General features: G+C 40.9%; 1 protein-coding gene across 6 annotated transcripts in view; it reads right to left on the minus strand.

Annotated features, from left to right (window-relative positions):
- rapgef3 (Rap guanine nucleotide exchange factor (GEF) 3) overlaps positions 1–21,127 on the minus strand; it is a 43,469-nt gene that overhangs the window by 17,107 nt on the left and 5,235 nt on the right. For 4 of the 6 annotated variants that reach the window (XM_037773680.1, XM_037773684.1, XM_037773679.1 and 1 more), the window contains 2 exons: positions 20,608–20,693; positions 7,102–7,146 (listed from right to left, as the gene is read on the minus strand). In XM_037773680.1, the coding sequence (XP_037629608.1) occupies positions 7,102–7,146; positions 20,608–20,670 (108 nt within the window). In that variant the 5' untranslated portion in view covers positions 20,671–20,693. Of the gene's footprint in view, positions 1–7,101; positions 7,147–14,938; positions 15,454–20,607; positions 20,694–21,127 lie in introns of those variants that run through there. The other 2 variants (XM_037773678.1, XM_037773682.1) reach the window with 2 other exon arrangements.

Consider the following 21,127-nt stretch of genomic DNA (forward strand, 5'->3'; position numbering starts at 1 on the left):
CTCCACCCTTTGTGTCACTTCTGGGTGCAAAAAAACAAGATGGCGATGGCCAAAATGCTAAACTCAAGGCTTCAAAGCCGTAGTCCACAAACCAATTGGTGACGTCACCGTGACTACATCCACTTCTTATATACAATCTAGGGTCTGAATATACCTGTATTCACCCTCTGTCTGAAAAGCTCTGTTTTTTTTGCCTGTCTCTTTAAGCCCCCTCCCAAAAAAGCCCAGTCTGCTCTGATTGGCTAGCGAGAAAAATATGGTTCACCTTTGCAAAGGTAGTTTTCAAGTTGTGGGCGGAGATACTCAGATGGGGGTGATATATTCTAATGAGCCTGCATGTGACATAGGAAGGGGAGCCAAATCTGATTGGCTTGTTGAATCTTGTGTTTTCTTACGCAGCCCACAAAAACTGAGTGGGTTGTCACAGTTTGCAGGTTGATGGCAATCCAGATACCCAAATATATGCACACAAGAACTGTAAAAGTTGTGTTCCCTTTTATGAACAGTGAGAGGGGGCTGTGCACATAAAGAAGGAGGCGATGTAACACCGGCGGTCTGGTTTACTGAAACAGCCGGCTTGTGTGTTGGCAGCAGATTGAAGTTAGCAAAAAAAAAAAAAAGTGTTTATCTGTGAGTGAAAGAGACAAGTTTCTTTGCATTTCCCCTCAGAAGAAGATCGTCATTGTGGAGATTGGTGTGGGCGTTGGGAGTGTGATGTGGTGTGTGAATGGGTTGCAGGGAGGTGAGAATGCGTTAAAAATGTCTATATTAAACTCTCCCACACCTCGCTGAGTCCCCCGTCTCTACAACTCACTCTATGGGCGTCACACAGCCACTTTCACTTTCTGACCACCCTCAGTGTATTTCCTTTGAACCTCTCTCCGCCCTCACTCCCACCCCCTGACACACATACACACAAATCAGTCGGCTCAGGTCTAAAACAAAAAAAAGACTGCAGACACACGGGTGCAAAACCAGCCACTGGTGCAGAAGCAAGGCTTATGTAACAAGAATGGGCTTTGTTTTTGGCTGTAATGCAGCTGTCCTATTTCAGGCCCTTTCACGCTATACAGTATATGCTCTGCTTCTATTTCAGAAACAAATTGGATCAAACTACCACCCAACAATATTTACCGTCTTAATGACTGACAAAAGCATACATTTTTATTCTGCTCCTCCCTGTTAGACTCCCTCTCTCACATCTCCTGCACCAAGTCTTGTGACTCCACGAGTGACTCAGATGGTTGCCTGTTTGTTCTTTCGATTTTCTTCAAGGCACTGCTATTTGCCTAAGGTGGTGGTCTGGAGATGCACACAGAACCCGACAATGACCATTTCCTATATCAGTGTTTTCTCTTTAAGTGGAGTAGCGATGTAAGGAAGCAATTGTCAGTAACTACCTGCACCCTTTGCCTTTTTTAGTCTTCTGCAACTCATTCAGGATATAAAAACGCCTGCTGACCTTTGACAGATCTACTGACCCCTTGCAGTGATGGCGCCAACACAACCTTTGCTCTTTGGGGGATATGGCACATGCTCGTTAGATCCACATTCACGCAGGACTGCTAATGCCAAAGCATGTTATAGAGCCCCTGTCCACCAGAGGATAGCGTGTCAGTGTCATGTTTTGCCTCGCCGAGGCGTGAATATTACACGCTTGTATGAAGGTACCAGCAGGGGGCAACACAATCACTTAGTTAGGTTTAGGTAAAAACGTCATGCTTGGGTTTAAAATAAGTACTTAATCTAAGTAAAATACTTTGGCTGTCAAAGTTAACGCAATAATAATGCAATGGATGTTTCGGGGGTTGTAGCGGGCTCAGTTTTGACGCTCAACACGATGATATTGCTATCACATGAAACTAGAAAACCTAAAGAATCCATCGGTACCAACCATGTCATACTAGCTTGTCTCCAAGGAGGTAAACAACAATGCAAACTTACGCTAAATTTTGGTGAGGAAAAACTAGCATGCTATTTTCAGAGGGGTCCCTTGACCTCTGACCTCCAGATCAGTGAATGTAAATGGGTTCTATGGGTACCCACGAGTCTCCCCTTTACAGACATGCCCACTTTATGATAATCACATGCAGTTTGGGGCAAAACATAGTCAAGTCAGCACACTGACACACTGACAGCTGTTGTTGCCTGTTGGGCTGCAGTTTGCCATGTTATGATTGGAGCATATTGTTTTATGCTAAATGCAGTACCTGTGAGGGTTTCTGGATCAATATCTGTCATTGTTTTGTGTTTTTGTGTTTGTCTTAATTTATTTCAAATAAATTTAAATATATACATTCATTTGCATAAAGCAGCATATTTGCCCACTCCCGTGTTGATAAGAGGACTAAACACTTGACAAATCTCCCTTTAAGGTACATTTTGAACAGATAAAAAAAACTGCAATTAATTTGTGATTAATCACGATTAACTATGAAGAATCTTACGATTAATCGCCATTAAATATTTGAATCGATTGACAGCCCTAATTCTTTCTACCAGCCAGCAGGGGGCGACTCCTCTGGTTGTATAGAAGTCTATGAAAAAATGAGTCTACTTCTCTCTTGATTTATCACCTCAGTAAACATTGTAAACATGAGTTTATGGTCTCAATCACTAGTTTCAAGTCTTCTTCAATAAAGCATGATGTTCATTTAGTAAATTATGGTCCCATTTAGAGTCAGATAGACCATAAAGCAGGGGATGCTCCACCCTCTCGTATCACTTCTGGTTGCAAAATCCCAAGATGGCGATGGCCAAAATGTCGAACTCGAGGCTTCAAAACGGCAGTCCACAAACCAATTGGTGACTTCACGGTGACAACGTCCACTTCTTATATACAGTCTATGGTAACTCCCTGCCTCCTCATCTTCTGCATCTCATTCAGGATATATACTGACCCTTTGCACTGATGACACCAATACAACCTTTGCTCTTTGGGGGCTATGAAATGTGCTTGTTAGATCCACAATCACACAGGACTGCTAATTATAATGTACAACTATAACTTACTACTGTGGGTAACACTGTACAGTACACACTTCAACCTATCACTCCCCCATCGGCCTGTTCCCAGACCTGACATCAACAGAGTAAATGTGCTTCAAGGCGTCTGCTGTGCCCACTCTGGAGTTATGTTGTCTGGAGGTCACCAGTATTCCCAGGGTCCCTTGGGACTCACATTCTCAGGCTTGTCAGCTCCAAAACTTATTTTCTTGATGAGGCAATTTTCCATTACCTAACCCCAGTCCTTATAAAAACAATATCATAAGCCATATTTTACTGAGGCCCTCGCATGCAGAAACATTTTCTTGTTCTGTAATTCTCTCCAGCGCTGGCTGTCTGCGCTGAATGTTATTTATCGTCTGAATGTAGGCCACCTAATCATGTTATCTAGGAACTATAACCCACAGGTAACTGTTCCAAGTGAGTCGAATTACAGAGCCAACACCTTTCCCAGGTATAATACACACTGTGTGTGTGTGTGTGTGTGTGGTAGTGTGCAGTGACCAACACTGATGTATGGGCCTTCTGTAAGGTTTGGACAGGAAGTTATAACCCATTTTATGACTCGGGTCCGTTGTGCTGCTGAGGTCATTTTACAGTCAAGAGCCTATATTTAGAAAGACTGCCAATCAACTTTATATTGGTTTACACTTAAACTGTTAAATGTATATGATCTTTACCCATCTTTTTGTCCAGAACAGCTGTTCTACAGTCTGTATGTTTGCTAAAACACTCTTCAGCAGGGCATGTGCTTACAGTCACACAGGAGTGAACACAGGAGTCCTTTGGTTGTAATTGTATCTGTCACATCACAATCACAGGATCTATTCTGCCTATTATTTTCTTTAACTTCAATCTGTTCCTGGCTGAAAGTGTCAGTCATAATCTTTTGAAGTGTAGTACTACGTGGTTTGGTTTCACGCATTCACCTTGTGGGGTGGAATAATGATGTGTACCAGTTTTCCACTGTAACCCTCCTCCGTAGGCGAGACATTTCTCTGTGTCTTACTCTCTCTGTGACCTTGGTGGGCTGAGTTGTGTGAGAAGCAGCTACAGATGAACACTATGTGAGTCGACGGGGAGCTTTATGTGGCTGTGTGTGTGGACTGCAGATACCTAACTTTTCCCATCTCTCTGCGTGAGAAAAATACAAGACATTTCCATCCTGTAATACATGACGGATGTGGGTTCTTCCAGGCCTTTGATTAGGTCATTTTGCAGCAGATCTTTCAAGTTGTAGCTGATGTGAACTTACACCTCTGACCTACACTAGATGTGTATGGGAAAGTGACCTAAAGAACACAAACACATTATATAACTGTGCACAATCTATGTATCCAATCTAAGTCCTGTACCTGCAGAACAGATCCACCTAAGCCAAAGGCAGGTGAAAAGCATGTGAGACGTTTTGCTAACAGAAATTACACTGGAACATTTCAAACTTTTGTTACACAAATGAAAAATGTATTTCTGCTATGAAGCTTGTGATCACATATACATCAGACAGGCACATACACCTACAAAACATACAAAAGTCAAGGCCGCGCCCCCTTTTGGGGGATAGAAGTCTGGAGATCCCATAGACTTCGATGCAGTTTGATGTACAGTATGTTTGGATTGTAATTTTGACAAGTCCGTAGGCATTCATCTCTTGTAAACAAACGTTTGTTTCATACATATGTCAAATAATTACTTTGCAATCTTGCCTGAACCTAAGCGTTCGCGATACCTTAATAAATTAATAGAGCTGTCAATTGACGAAAATATTTAATCGTGATTAATCGCATGATTGTCCATGATTAATCTATCCAATAATCTTGTCAGTATTTAAAACTCTTATCAACATGGGAGTGGGAAAATATGCTTGCTTTATGCAAATGTATGTATATACTTATTATTGAAAATCAATTGATAACACAAAACAATGACAAATATTGTCCAGAAACTCGTGGCGTTAAAATGAATTTGTGTTAACGTGTCATTGTGTTAGCGCTGACAGCCTTAATGATAATAAATACAGTTATTTATCAAAATAAAAATCTTAATTTTTGTCTTGTGATGTCTGATGTGTGTTGCGGTTTACGGGGCTAGGGTTAGGGTTCTGGGGGGTTTGATTTTGGATTATTGCAGAAAGTAAACAATAAGTATCCAAATCCAAATTTTGCCTAGAGCACCAAAAGAGCTGGAGCCGGCTCTGGCTTGTGTCACATATGGTGAATTTTACTTCTGCGTGTTCAGGTCTAAAGAGGAAAACTACATCTTTTGCACATAAAAGTTGGAGCACAATCTAAACACAGGTTATTAAAACCAATCTGTCTTGTGCAGTGCTATCAGAATGTATGATTCTCATTAGTGACTTTTAGAATCTGTAGCCAACACTTGCTAGGCAACCGAGCAAAGCTCCGAGAGGTTAGCAACACCTGCCTCCTGCAGACACCATTACTCTATCCTCTCTACCTTCTCTCTTCAGCACAACACAACATGCACAGGCATTCATTGTTTTGGGGTTGAAAGATGCTCTCTCTCTAGCTCAATGTCTCCTCTGGGGGAACCCAAACAGGATTCACTTTCCATGTCAAACCCTGTTGTGAGTGTATTAGATGTTCTGTCCTTGGCATGCTGTTAGAGAAACTGAGATAAGGTAGTGTGAGGGGCCTGGGCTGGGTGGGGCAGGGCTTAGGAGGGTCAATTAAACTGCAGGCCATGGAGTGCCCTTTAGACTCCTTGTGACTGCATGCCCCGCTAGGAATGTGTTTTTTAAGACTCGCTTGAGTAGTAATGCAGGATATTATAACAGCAAAAGAACAAGTTCAGTAGTTTGAGAGGATGCAAGCACTGCAACTGTGGGTGATAGCTGAGGTCAGAACTGCCACGAGGAGAGAGAGAGACACGTCCAGGCTGGTGATAGTATAAAGACTCACATTCAAGGGCTACGCCAACCAGTGTCAAATGAGGTGGTCAGCTAATTTGCAGAGTGGCAGATAGAGAGGTTGAGGAGCCTGATATTTGCTTGCAAACCTGGTTATGAAATGGTTATGGATTAAATGAGAAATTAGAAAGCATATGACTATAAGATGCTAGATAATAATTAACCCTGAAGACCAAATGTACATTATAAATAATGTTGAAGGAGATCCATACTTACTTAAAGTGTCAGTAAACAGAATGTTTTTGGCATCATTGGGCAAAAATAACCTTAATTCAGTGTATTGTAATTCAAGTGTTCTGTGAGATAACTACATGTAGACTTCTGCTCCTCCTCATGGCTCTGTTTTCAGGCTTTAGAAATTCTAGCCTGTGACGGGAGACTTTGGCCAATCACAGGTCATTCAGAGAGAGAGCGTTCCTATTGGCTGTTCATTCAACAGAGGCAGCTGTCAATCACTTGCGAACTCCGATCAAACGGTCAATCTAGGCAGCGCTGATCAAATATGAATCAATATTCTTTTACTGTAATGCCTATTTCTCACATAAAATGTTTTCAGAATCATCTTGTGGTGTACTGTTTAGCTGTAAAATGATAAAGTTTCGGCTGGTGGGCGGTGCTTGGTATTTCCTCAACTGATCTCAACACAGCAGCTGAGTCACAAACTTTCTAATTTTACAGCTAAACAGTACACTACAAGATGATTCTGAAAACATTTTATGTGAGAAATAAACATTACAGTAACAGAATAATGATTCATATTTGATCAGCACTGCCTAGTTGAACCGTTTGATTGGAGTTTGCGAGTGATTGACAGCTGCTCATAGATGGCAGGCTCTAGCTCGGCTCTGATTGCTTGTTAAGTCTTGCAGATGCCATTAGGAGCACCGGACACCGGAGGACACCAGAGGACACAGAGGCACATGATTTTTTTTCAGATTACCTGTCTCATGCACTACTGTCAGGATATAGTGACCTTTTGATAAAAATACTTTTTTAAAGATTTTCTAAGTTTTATAAAAATAACTTTTTTTAATGATATTTGCTCCACTTCTACCTACTGCTGCTTTAAGTACTTCACAACAAAATCTCACTTCATGTGTCTCTTCTTATTACTCTCTGCTGTGGGGAGGTGATACACTAAAGCTCACCATCTACCGCATACACACCTGCTTCATAGTGTCCTTTGAATTCAGGGCCTCTGGCAGCGGCGTCTAAGAGAAACAGGAAGAGAGACGTTATCACCACTGTGCTGTTTCTTCTTAGCCAAAGCCTCTGAAATAAAGCAGATAACTTGCTTTGGAACGACATTCCACAGGAACTAGCTGGACCTGTACATTGATGATAATCTTGCTGCGGTTGCACCAAATAAACAGATATAACCAAGCTGGACCATCCAGATAGAAAGAATAATTATTTTCTTTTTCATTTGGATGAAGGTCAACACAAATACATTATCTCAACCTGCGCCGCGTTACCATTGTCTCCAACGTGGTGTGGGTGGGTGGGTGTCAAGTGTGTGTGATGAAGTGGGAGGAAAGAGTACACAGACATGAGCAAAGGAAAGTACATAGCCTGTTGCCACGCGTTTTGTTAAGTGAAAAGGGTTGCTTTTAACTAGGGACTGTACTTTTCATTTGAAACGGCCTTTTGGAAATCCTAACCATTTACATATTAAATGCACTGCAGCGGTTGCAACATACTGTATACAAAAATCTAACCATGTATTATTTCTGGAGACTCCCTTACTCTCTGTTCAGTTCAGCCTAACGTGCTGCCATGTACAAATATTCATAGAGGGGCAAGATGCTTGGTAGGAGAAAAAGTGTGGTTTTAATAATAAAATGCAAATTATATATCTATATATCTATATAGATATATAGATATATAGATATATATAATATATCTATATATATATATAAAATAAAAATGTAAAAAATATATATATAAAAAATCGGAACCGTTTGGTTCTCTAGTCACGGTTCGGGACGTGTATGAATTGTTCGGTTCATTTGAAATAAGTTATGAGGTCGATTGTGTATTTTTTCATGTAGAGTTAGGCTCCCGGTTATTGTCACACTAGAAATCAAGGCCTTTTGAAGGAGCCTGGGACATGAGCGGTATGTAGGTATGGGGTTTAACACATACGCAGTGTAACTGAAGCTGCGGTCGTGCGTTGCTATTGGCTCAATTTCGGCACGTGCAGACCAGATTTTACTGCGCATGTGTTGTACACCAAAGATATGACATGTTGATGAGGCGTGACCCAGCCCCCTTCTCAGCACGGATGAAGTGCAGAGTGCGACTGTCAATCAGTTTAGGAAATGGCGAGTAGACACGATAAAGTCCAGTTAGAGGATCCACCAGCATCGTTTGGCTCTGCTGTATGGGAGTATTACTGATTAAGTGTTACCATGAAAATGACGGAAAAAAGTGGTGGATAAAATGGCGACTGTGTGTGAGCACTGTGCAACACGTGTGGTTGATGCTAGCGGCAACACTTCCAATATGATGAACCATTTATGGAGACATCACTCCGGTGTGTCCGTCGATAACGCAAGGAGGACAGAGTCGGGTAGGAAAGCAACTCCTTCTCTCTAGATGCAGCCTCTACATGCAGACTCAGACAGGGCAAAAAACACAGCTACAGCATCGGGGAGGTTTATAGTGAAAGATATGCAGCCTTATGCAGTCGTGGAGGACGCTTTAGCTCTTACTGCAGACGTACGGACATCCAGGGCTACTGAGAGTTACTGAACTGTGACTCGTTGCCCACCACATCACTTCAGAGTAGGAGATAAAAGGTTATGTTTTGCAGACTCGCCCCCTTTATGAGAGCCACACAGTAAGCATCTCTCTGAAGCACTGACACAAGCAGTGACAGATTGTAAACTGGAGAGGGACAACAGCATAATTCCTGTAATGTGTTTTAAATTTATTCATTATTTTTAAATAAAAGATAAGAGAAAAACTAATCTTTCAATTAAGAGCTGATAATCAGGGAATTGAGACATACTGCAGGTTAAACTGTTCTTTTTTTTAATAATAGTTCTGGTTGAGCTTATGCTTCAATTTATGTTGATGGCCTTAGTCTATAATTACATCATATTTATATGAAAGAAACAAAGCTGCATTTTTTGTTTGCACTAATTACTGTAGAAGACTTATTCTTTCAGTTAAGATTTGACAATGAAGACATGTTTATGTTCTTTATGTAGGCATACTTTTGTTAAGGCAAACATTTGTTAACTTATTTTTGCCAAATAAATGAAAAGCATATTGAAATCAGAACATGACCTCTTCGCTGTAACATAAATGTACCGAACCGAACCGAAAACCGTGACCCCCAAACCGTGATATGAACCGAACCGTGAATTTTGTGAACCGTTCCACCCCTAATATATATATATATATATATATATAAAAACTCAGAAAAAAAAGTTTGGAAACTTGTGTTTGGTGGATTATTTCTCTGTTGTTCCAATGTTAATTGGCATTGTATTTTACATCGTTGGAAAGCCTGTTTATTTACGTTCACAATGATGTCCAACTTGTAAGGATCATGGATTTGTGGGATGAGCAGAACAGCTGATTATGTGGGGAGCGCCCAAGAATAATTTGCCAAAATGCTCCGTCAATGGTAAACAGTATATTCTCCTGTTGGTGTTGACTCTTGTTTTGAGTTGTTTGGTGGATTGGATGATTGAACTCTCTATCAGTAACAAGGAACTTTCCAACGATGTAAAATACAATGCCAATTAGCATTGTAACAACAGAGAAATAATCAACCCAAACACAAATTTCCAAACTTTTTTTTCCGAGTTTATATATATATATATATATATATATATATATATTAGGGGTGGAACGGTTCACAAAATTCATGGTTCGGTTCATATCACGGTTTGGGGGTCACGGTTTTTGGTTCGGTTCGGTACATTTATGTTACAGCGAGGAGGTCATGTTCTGATTTCAACATGCTTTTCATTTATTTGGCAAAAATAAGTTAACAAATGTTATTATTATTTGGGGCTATTTGTAATTTTTATACGATTTAAGGTTAGTGACTGGCTAAAATAGACTGGTTTTATCCCGCGCCCACAATGTCAAGTGCTTGAGTGTGGGGAATCCACAATGAGCATGCCAAAAGCTGTGGGCAATGAAAGCAGACGGCACAAAATGTGTCTAGTACTAGGTAGAAGGTAATACCCAATTTGCGAAACTCTCGCGAGATGCTTAGGGTTGGGCGCTGAACTCGATAGGTCGTCGGGCAGCGAGTCTTGCGATAGCTTTCGGACGTTTTCGCAACTTGGGGGTTACCTTCTAGAAACCACCCAAATTTGATAGCAGGTGTGGCTGATTACCTGTTGCACCTCTGTTGCAACTCTGCAATTGAATTGGCTGTTTGTCATCTGCTGGTAGTTGGCAGAAAGTTTCTTTTAAAGCAGATAGCGTTAGTAACTGCGGTCAACATGGATGATGTGGATTATCTTCTCCAACACAATTTAAAAAGTCTGAGAAAAACTGAGATTATTAAACATCTCGGTGCCCACCAGCCGCGGGAAATGGTTGTAAACCAAACCGCTGGTACAAATAATCCCATTTAACGTGGTTCTCCACGAAAAATGGCCAACTGTTTTTTTGTTTCCCGTGTGTATTATTGTTTGGAGGGGATGTTACCTGGTCAAGAGCGGGCTTTCGGGACCTCAAGCATCTTCCTGGTTGGATACTAAACGTAAAGTAGCAGGACAACAACACGGTCAAACTGGACTAACATTAGCTATCCAAACTGACAACACGGTCAAACTGGACTAACATTAGCTATCCACACTGACAACACGGTCAAACTGGACTAATATTAGCTATCCAAACTGACTACACGGTCAAACTGGACTAACATTAGCTATCCACACTGACAACACGGTCAAACTGGACTAACATTAGCTATCCACACTGACAACACGGTCAAACTGGACTAACATTAGCTATACACACTGACAACACGGTCAAACTGGACTAACATTAGCTATCCACACTGACAACACGGTCAAACTGGACTAACATTAGCTATCCACACTGACAACACGGTCAAACTGGACTAACATTAGCTATCCACACTGACTATACGGTCAAACTGGACTAACATTAACTATCCACACTGACAACACGGTCAAACTGGACTAACATTAGCTATCCACACTGACAACACGGTCAAACTGGACTAACATTAGCTATCCAAACTGACAACACGGTCAAACTGGACTAACATTAGCTATCCACACTGACTACACGGTCAAACTGGACTAACATTAGCTATCCATACTGACTACACGGTCAAACTGGACTAACATTAGCTATCCACACTGACAACACGGTCAAACTGGACTAACATTAGCTATCCAAACTGACAACACGGTCAAACTGGACTAACATTAGCTATCCGCACTGACTACACGGTCAAACTGGACTAACATTAGCTATCCACACTGGCTACACGGTCAAACTGGACTAACATTAGCTATCCACACTGACAACACGGTCAAACTGGACTAACATTAGCTATCCACACTGACAACATGGTCAAACTGGACTAACATTAGCTATCCACACTGACAACACGGTCAAACTGGACTAACATTAGCTATCCACACTGACTACACGGTCAAACTGGACTAACATTAGCTATTCACACTGACAACAGGGTCAAACTGGACTAACATTAGCTATCCACACTGACAACACGGTCAAACTGGACTAACATTAGCTATCCACACTGACAACATGGTCAAACTGGACTAACATTAGCTATCCACACTGACAACAGGGTCAAACTGGACTAACATTAGCTATCCACACTGACAACATGGTCAAACTGGACTAACATTAGCTATTCACACTGACAACACGGTCAAACTGGACTAACATTAGCTATCCACACTGAGAGTGGTACCAACGGGGGATGGAGCAGTATGACGGCATGTCGAGGAGAACAGAACAGGTATGTGCACAGTTGGATTATCACCTGTGTTAAACTCTGTGTGGGAAATGTGAAATAGCACAATATGGCAAATTATGGTTATTTTCGGATTTTGCATCTGTGCAAAGTTATTGCCACTGGATATTCAACATTCCCATGTGTGTAAAGTTACTTCGGCCTAATTTTTAACGTTATTTCCTCTTCTAGTGAGTTTCAGTCAGAGACCTATGAAGGCGTTTTTCAAGCCAATTATTAAGATTAATATTTTTCTCCAGATCTGACAGCTTGTGGGTATTTAGTGACATATCTGGACCCTCACAAAATGAAGGAAAACTAATTTTATAGGCACTGCATTTCACTTTGTCTCATCATAGTGCTGCCTATGTGGACAAATATGACTAAATGTGATGGGTACCTGGATTACGTGAGTTTCTGTCTGTGGGCCGTGTTGTTGCATTGTATGTGCAGCTTGTAAAATGAAAAATATGCAGTAGGTAATCACATGGCATAGCTGACATTCACACATGCAGCAGCAGTCTGACTGTACTGATGATCACATCGCTGATATACATCTGTCAGGTGTCTCCGGCTGTCTGCACAGACTCTGTGGCATGCTTTGTCTGGTGTGCTGTGCAGCCAACTATGTCACGTGATCATAAGCAACAACTCATTAGCTCTGTTACTATAGGTGAAGAGCTTGAAAAAAAACATGATCATTCATTGTGATCTTGATTCTAATTATTGACTAAATATGACTCCATAAAACCATATGTAGCATAGTTGTTATCAGTTATCCAACCAAAATGACACCCCCTGAGACAGAAAAATGTGGAAAAACCAGTGTCCTTCCAGGTCTGTAGACGGGCAGACACGATTAGGAACCTTAATGAATGTGAAGTATTTTGTTCTGCTTTGTCTCCACGTCTCAGCACTGACAGAGCTATAAGGACATGGAGACGATGCCCTGGCATGATGGCATCTCCTATGGATGACCGCAATTAGAGCTCAGTGTTAAAAGTATCCTGCATTAGCAATTGCGCTCATTTTGATATCATGTCTAAATGAACAGATACTGGATACCATTTTGGGAAAAATATTATACTCTGCAATTTTGATTAATATCTACTAGGGCTGTCAATCAATTAAAGTATTTAATCGCATGATTGTCCATAGTTAATCGTGATTAATCACAAATGAATTGCACATTTTTTATCTGTTTAAAATGTACCTTAAAGGGAGATTTGTCAAGTATTTAATATTCTTATCAACATGGGAGTGGACAAATATGCTGCTTTATGCAAATGTATGTATATATTTATTATTGGAAATCAATTAACAACACAAAAAAATGAAAGATATTGATCCAGAAACCCTCACAGGTACTGCATTTAGCATAAAACAATATGCTCCAATCATAACATGGCAAACTGCAGCCCAACAGGCAACAACAGCTGTCAGTGTGTTCACATATCTTGAGGTCAGAGGTCAAGGGACCCCTTTGAAAATGGCCATGACAGTTTTTCTTTGCCAAACTTTAACTTAAGTTTGGAGCTTTATTTAACCTCCTTTGCGACAAGCTAGCATGACATGGTTGGTGACATGGTTTTCTAGTTTCATGTGATACCAGTATCTTCACTCTAGCTTTGACCTAAAAATCAAAAGTTGCATTAAAGAAATTAGTAGCGTTAAAACAAATTTGCATTAACGTGTTATTATCATGTTAACTTTAACATCCTAAGATGCAATATGCAATCATAAAATAATCTTGTTGTTGAGGCAGATCCCACTGCTTTTGTGCCAGTACTACAGGCTAATCATAATATCAAGTCAATGCATTTATCCATTTTATGATTATGGTGTTATTAGTATGCTGCCAACTTGAACTTTACACTGTGTAAATCTCATTGGCTTGGCGAGGACACCTCTGTGGAAGTGCTCTTGTGTAATTTATCATGTATAAGATAACCTGAGTAAACACAAACTCACTTGATGCAGTGACAACAAGTTCAACCACTCCTGTGACATTTGAGAATACGTGTAGCATGTTACACTGAGCCATTATTAAGCTCAAGTTGTCAGGGGTCAAACTGAACCTGCCAGATGATCCAAAAGATAATTGGTATTTACAATATAATATTGTATAGTCTTGTAGTTTAAGCTTTTGAGGGTTGATATTTGGCTGGTAGCAGTATTTCAGAACGCAGTCTGTGGTGATTTACAGTCGTCTTTGACCTATTGATGCTTAACAGTCGAGTACATTTACAGCCTTGCAACTGTTTTTTGTCTTCCTGTGACCTGGAGACAAAAACCTCCCCTTTGTGCATTCCTATACTCTGTAAACCTCGCAGGGATGTTGTGGGGAAGGTGAACAATAAACAATACACTATTTATAACCTCAGTTTAATAAAATAAAAAAAAAAATCTTTTGTCCCCACACCCAATCTGCTAAAAGACTAGAGAGATCTGCTTCAGTCCACTGGAAGCTTTCTTGAAATATCTGTCAAGTTGCTGTTTAGGGGACCCGGACTGTGTCATAGTGGAGGTGAGAGGAACTGAGGTGAACTAAAGCCCATTTTCACATGAACACATTTCACCTCTGCTTTCTTTCTCCACCTCTCCATGCAACTTTTGTTTTAGCACAAAATGTATTAGATGTAATTTCCTCCTGTTGTTCCTGGAGGGTGGTTGTCACTTTGACAAAAACTAGGGCTTTAGGGCTATTACTATGTCAGATATTCACTAGACGCCAGTTATGCCAGCAGTGGCAAGATATTTACAGAAAGCAAGGGACATCTTTGGAGTACTTTTTGTGATAATGTCTAATATTTGCAAAGTTCCTATAATATACATGATGAAGATGATGAAGATGATGAAAATAATGTTGGATTATTATCACCACCCTCATCTCATCCCCTGATCATCTTTCTGTGCCACAGTAAACTATGCTCGCCTGTGATCCGTGAACTACTCCGCATTACTTCTCTCCAGTAAGCATGAAAGCAGCAGCAGCAGCAGCAGCAGCAGCCTACCCAGCTGATGCCTCGTATGGTCGGAGACTCCAGCGATGCGCGGTCCGGGAACACTTGGTAATTGTGAGTCCGAAACAGATGCATCTCGTCTCAGATCCAAACTCCCGACAAACAACTTTCCCAGTCAGAAGATCTGCACACGGACTTAGCACCTCCACGCATTATTCACAGCGAAGTAGATCCTCTCCGTCACACCCGCTCGGTACTGTACACCGACAGGTCTGGCTCGGGACTCCGCATTAGGTCCCACAAAATCTACCCCCGGTAGACCGACGTGTAGTCCTCCTCAGTGAGGTCGGAGTGGAGTGTGTAGTCCTCCTCAGTGAGGACGGAGTGGAGTGTGTAGTCTTCCTCAGTGAGGACGGAGTGGAGTGTGTAGTCCTCCTCAGTGAGGTCGGAGTGGAGTGTGTAGTCCTCCTCAGTGAGGACGGAGTGGAGTGTGTAGTCTTCCTCAGTGAGGACGGAGTAGAGTGTGTAGTCCTCCTCAGTGAGGACGGAGTGGAGTGTGTAGTCTTCCTCAGTGAGGACGGAGTGGAGTGTGTAGTCTTCCTCGGTGAGGACGGAGTGTGTAGTCTTCCTCAGTGAGGACGGAGTGGAGTGTGTAGTCTTCCTCAGTGAGGACGGAGTGGAGTGTGTATTCTTCCTCAGCCATCCCGCATCACAGGCGCGCTGCCGAGTTGCGTGTGTGCGCTCTTTGGCTTTGGCACGGAGTCATGAGAGAGACGGACGGCCTCCTCCTCTGGAATTTTTGTCGCCTAATTAATGGCGTTTGATTTATTCAGATTGACGCTGATGCACTCCGTGAGCACGTGGGCAGGTGCACCCTGTACATTCTGTCCTTCAGTTTAAAACATGCCAGAAAATGTAGCTGAATCGATTTCACCATGACTCATACTACAGTATAGAGATTTCATTCATGGCACCGGTGTAGTGTTTAAGGTGATACAACGTGGACCTGTAAGGCCAGTTTATTGACATCAGCAACAAGGCAATGCAAAGCACTTTACAGCCTAAAACAGGGTTCTCAAATTTTATGGGGATCCCTTACAATTTAACAAGGACCCCCCCTTAACCGTGACACTGTTTAAGCATAATGCTGACTACCTATTGTACTTTTGATGCCATTGGAACTATTTGTATTCTAAAACCTTTCAACCTAAATCATTCTGACCTGTTTCATAGTGATAAACAGAAACACATTTCAATTTGAATCATGTTCATGCCACTTATAAACTTTTAAACAGAGGGTCATTTGATTCAAATTGCATTTGGACTTAACTTGACAGCATTTATTCTTTTATTTATATTAGGGCTGTATTTAATACTCTTATCAACATGGGAGTGGACAAATATGCTGCTTTATGCAAATGTATGTATATATTTATTATTGGAAATCAATGAACAACACAAAACAATGACAGATATTGATCCAGAAACCCTCACAGGTACTGCATTTAGAATAAAACAATATGCTCCAATCATAACATGTCAAACTGCAGCCCAACAGGCAACAACAGCTGTCAGTGTGTCAGTGTGCTGACTTGACTATGACTTGCTCCAAACTGCATGTGATTATCATAAAGTGGGCATGTCTGTAAAGGGGAGACTCGTGGGTACTCATAGAACCCATTTACATTCACATATCTGGAGGTCAGAGGTCAAGGGACCTCTTTGAAAATGGCCATGCCAGATTTTCCTCGCCAAAATTTAGCGTACGTTTGGATTGTTATTTAACCTCCTTCGCAACACGCTAGCTTGACATGGTTGGTACCGATGGATTCGTCAGGTTTTATAGTTCTTTATCGTCACTTTAGCTTTAAAACTAAGCTACAACATTCGAAAGATCGATTGTGTTAATGAAGAAGTTAGTGCCGTCAAAACAATTTTGTGTTAATGCATTTTCATATTAGAATATCCAGCAATTTTTTTGTGGATCCCCTGACAGAATGCCACGGACCCCACTTTGAGAATCACTGGCCTAAATCATCAAAAGCATCGAGACAAAGTGCAAAAGAAACACAGTATAAAAGGACATTTAAATACAATTTAAAAAGTCATTAAAAATCCAAGAGAATAGAAAATAAAAACAAGCTAAAATAGAATAAGACAGGTATAAAATACAAGAGTAAAATTCACTGTGCGGTGTAAGAAATTAATTATTATTTGATTTAATATACGGCAGCAGCAAACAGAATCATTTTCAGCCTTGATTTAAAAGAAGTTAGAGGTGCAGCGGACCTGCAGTTTTCTGGGAGTTTGTTCCAGATATATGGAGCATAAAAACGGAACGCTGTTTAGTTTTACCTCTGTGAACAGAAAGCAGACCGGCCCCAGACGACCTGAGAGGTCTGGATGGTTCAAAATAGTAGAAGATCAGAGATAAACCATTCAGTGCTTTATAAACCTACAGAAGCATTTTTAAATCAATTCTTTGACAGACAAGACGCCACTGGAGTAACTATCAGGTGGTGAACAAAATATATAATAATAATCCCTACAAAATCACAGAATGACTGATGACATATTTAGCTAAATAAATAATTCTCCATCTTTCCTTTAAGATACCTCATCACTATGTTGCACAGCACTATGTCCGCTTAACCTGAAGCACATCCCTGTGATGTAAATCTCAATGCAACCACCTGTTCAGCGGTTCACCTGACGCCGTAAATTCACGAGACTGGGTCAAGGTTATTAAAGGAGTCGTAATGTTCCATGCAGGCACTGTATGGTCTAGTTTGTTCAGTGTAGCAGCTCAGAGCAGCCCTCTCGAGCTGTAGAACTCTGCACACACACTTATCTGGCTGTCCAGCTGTCTGGCTCAACCGGCTCTGTCGGCACATGGACTCGCAGATAAACACTTTTCAAGGGCAGAAAACAGTTTAGGTCAGAGAACAGCACTCAATGTCTCTCATCTGTAGTTTTGTTCAGTTCTAGTTATCAGTTTGATGACATGTGTTTGTCCTTAGCACAGGTGTTAAACTGTTAAATATGGTTTATGGATTCATAAAACTCAATGCTGTATGATGTAACGTTCAGCTGTGAATGCATCTTGTTACATTGCTATAGACTCATCTCACTCCTCGTCTCTGGCTCAGACCCTAGGCCTGCAGGATTTAGGGTTAGCGAGGTAACTTCAGGGTTTTCAGTCCTACGACGGTGGTTCACTTCTTACCGGGGTAGATCGCCATGGTATCTTATGCTGAACACATAACCTGCTCCAGAGCATCAACTTGTATTAAAGCACCGCCTACTGACCAATCAGAGCTTGTGAGCAGATCCAAAGATAATATTACACAAATACGAAGTTACAGTCATAATCCAGACTAAAAACAAACCAGTTTAAACTGACAATGCAGGAAGGACAGCTGGATTTATGCTGTGGGTGTTTACCGCTTTGAACTATGTTTTTATATTTATTTTTTACTTGCTCCCAAACCCGTTTCACACCGCCGTAGTCGGAGATGCAGCTGAAAGAAGGCTGAAATAGTCATACACGCCACATCCTTACCAAAGGGCATAATGAAGTGTGATCCATTCATCCATTCTATTCTGAAAGCTAGTTATATATCATCTAGCCGACTATATCTGACTTTTGAGTATTCCGTTAAATTAATAAGTCTGTTAATTTACATATTTCACACTAGGGCTGTCAATCGATACAAATATTTAATCGCGATAAATCGCATGATTGTCCATAGTTAATCGTAATTAATCGCAAATTAATCACACATTTTTGATCTGTTCAAAATGTACCTTAAAGGCAGATTTGCCAAGAATGTAACACTCTTGTCAACATGGGAGTGGGCAAATATGATTATGTAAATGTATGTATATATTTATTATCAAATCAATGACAGATATTGATCCAGAAACCCTCACAGGTACTGCATTCAGCATAAAACAATATGCTCAAATCATAACATGGCAAACTGCAGCCCAACAGGCAACAACAGCTGTCAGTGTGTCAGTGTGCTGACTTGACTATGACTTGCCCCAAACTGCATGTGATTATCATAAAGTGGGCATGTCTGTAAAGGGGAGACTCGTGGGTACCCATAGAACCCATTTACATTCACACATCTGGAGGTCAGAGGTCAAGGGACCCCTTTGAAAATGTTTTTTCTTCGACAAAGCGTTATTTAGCCTCCTTTGCGACAAGATAGTATGACATGGTTGATACCAATGGATTCATTAGGTTTTTTAGTTTCATTTGATACCAGTATCTTCACTCTAGCTTTAAAACTGAGTCCGTTACGAAATAAGAATAAATAATAAAATTAATTTACGTTAACGTGTTATATGGCGTTAAAGTTGAAGTAGGCGAGATTGGAGCAAATATGATTAAAAAAAGTTATTTTTATAAAATGGTCTCTATATCATGACAGTAGTGCACGAAACAGGTAACCTGAAATCATGTTCCTCTGTGTCCTCTGGTGCTCCTTACGGCATCTGCAAGATTTCACAGACCGGAGGAAAACAAACAGTAAGAGCTGATCTGAGGTCTGCTGTCCAGCTGCTGTCTATGAGAGCTGGCTGTCAATCACTCTGATCTCCGACCAAACGGTCAAACTAGGCAGCGCTGACCAAAAATCAATCAATATTCTGTTACATTAATGTCTATTTCTCTCCTCACATAATCATCTTGTTGTGCACGGTTTAGCTGTAAAATGAGAAAGTTTGTGATGCCGTGAAATCTGTTGAAGGAATGCCAAGTTCTGGTCACATGACTGGAGCATAGCCAATAGGAATGCTCTCTCAATGAAATGACCTTTGATTGGTCACGGGCTATATGTTCTAAAGCCTGAAAACAGAGCCATGAGGAGGAGCAGAAGTCTACATGTAGTTATCTCACAGAACACTTGAATTACAATATGCTGAATTAAGGTTATTTTTGCCCAATGATGACAAAAATATTCTGTTTACTGCCACTTTAAGTAAGTATGGATCTCCTTCAACATTATTTAAAATGCACATTTTAAAGAGGAGCAGAAGTCTAGTTTTCTCTCAGAACACTTGAATTACAAAATGCTGAAAGGTTAAATAATTAAAATATGAAATATACTGCCTACTGCCACTTTAAGTGCATTACATTTCTTTTTGTATTTACTACAGATTCCAGAGAATAGGCTTTTAGATTGATTGATATATGTTTTCTCCCTTCCAGTGTCAGGGAATCATCAGCAATCTTTTTAATCCTTAAAGGTTCTCTATATGATATCCGGAGAATTCATATATATTAGCAAACAACTATTTGTTATGTAAAGATATAGAGGAGTAATGTCTACCTGAGCAGAGAATGAAGTCGTTCTCCCTCCGTATGTGTTGTAATCCAAGCTTCTCTGTGTTTGTTTATATAACCGGGCCGGGCGTGCGTACCTTTTAGTGCATGTCATCCCAACCGATGTTGTCGTCACATAAGCGTAGTGCCCCTTGCTGTGAACGTGCTCATAACCAGATGGAGAAACCCTGGGTTGATTTATCAAGTTGATTACCACCTTTGTTGGACCTCTTAATGTGATCACGGTTGTTAGGGTTAGTTGAGCCAGATAAGGAGAAGATACCCTGGGTATGTTGAACTCACTTCGTAGTACAGGCCTCTGATGTCTGTGGTTCAATGTTATTTTATTGACTTTATTTGAGTTGTAGTATAGAAGCAGATGACTTACTTCTCCCAACACTGGTGTATAGCGTCTTGGTGGGGAACAGATGGATTCGACCACGTTCTCCATAGAGGAGCTGACTTCAACAGTATCTGTGTGAAATAAACAAGAAGCAGAGTGATAATTATTCTCTTTAAGAATCAAGAAAGAAACATGGGAACGCATTTGTCACGCCTGTTTGTCGATAATCGGTCAAAGCAAAGCAAATGGATATAAATCTCCACATTATCAAACAAGGACAAGGGGACCCTCTATTTAACGCGATTACCCGTGTACCTCCAGTTCTAACCGTGTCCTGCAGCCGGGATAAGTTATGTAAGACTTGTTTAAATCCCTGCTATTGTTCCAGCGCAGCGCTGCCCTTCCTGTACAGACCTCAGCGCTTGAGTCACTTTGCCGTGGCTTTTCCACAAGACACACACAGACAAGAACACTAATTCTGTCCTGCTTCCTGTGCTTTGGTTTGGTGGTTCCTCCAGATGGAAATATGTAGGAAGGAGCACTTTATTGGAACTGCCTCCTCTGT

This window comes from Sebastes umbrosus, chromosome 6, assembly GCF_015220745.1.
Source record: "Sebastes umbrosus isolate fSebUmb1 chromosome 6, fSebUmb1.pri, whole genome shotgun sequence".
NCBI classification, from domain to species: domain Eukaryota; kingdom Metazoa; phylum Chordata; class Actinopteri; order Perciformes; family Sebastidae; genus Sebastes; species Sebastes umbrosus.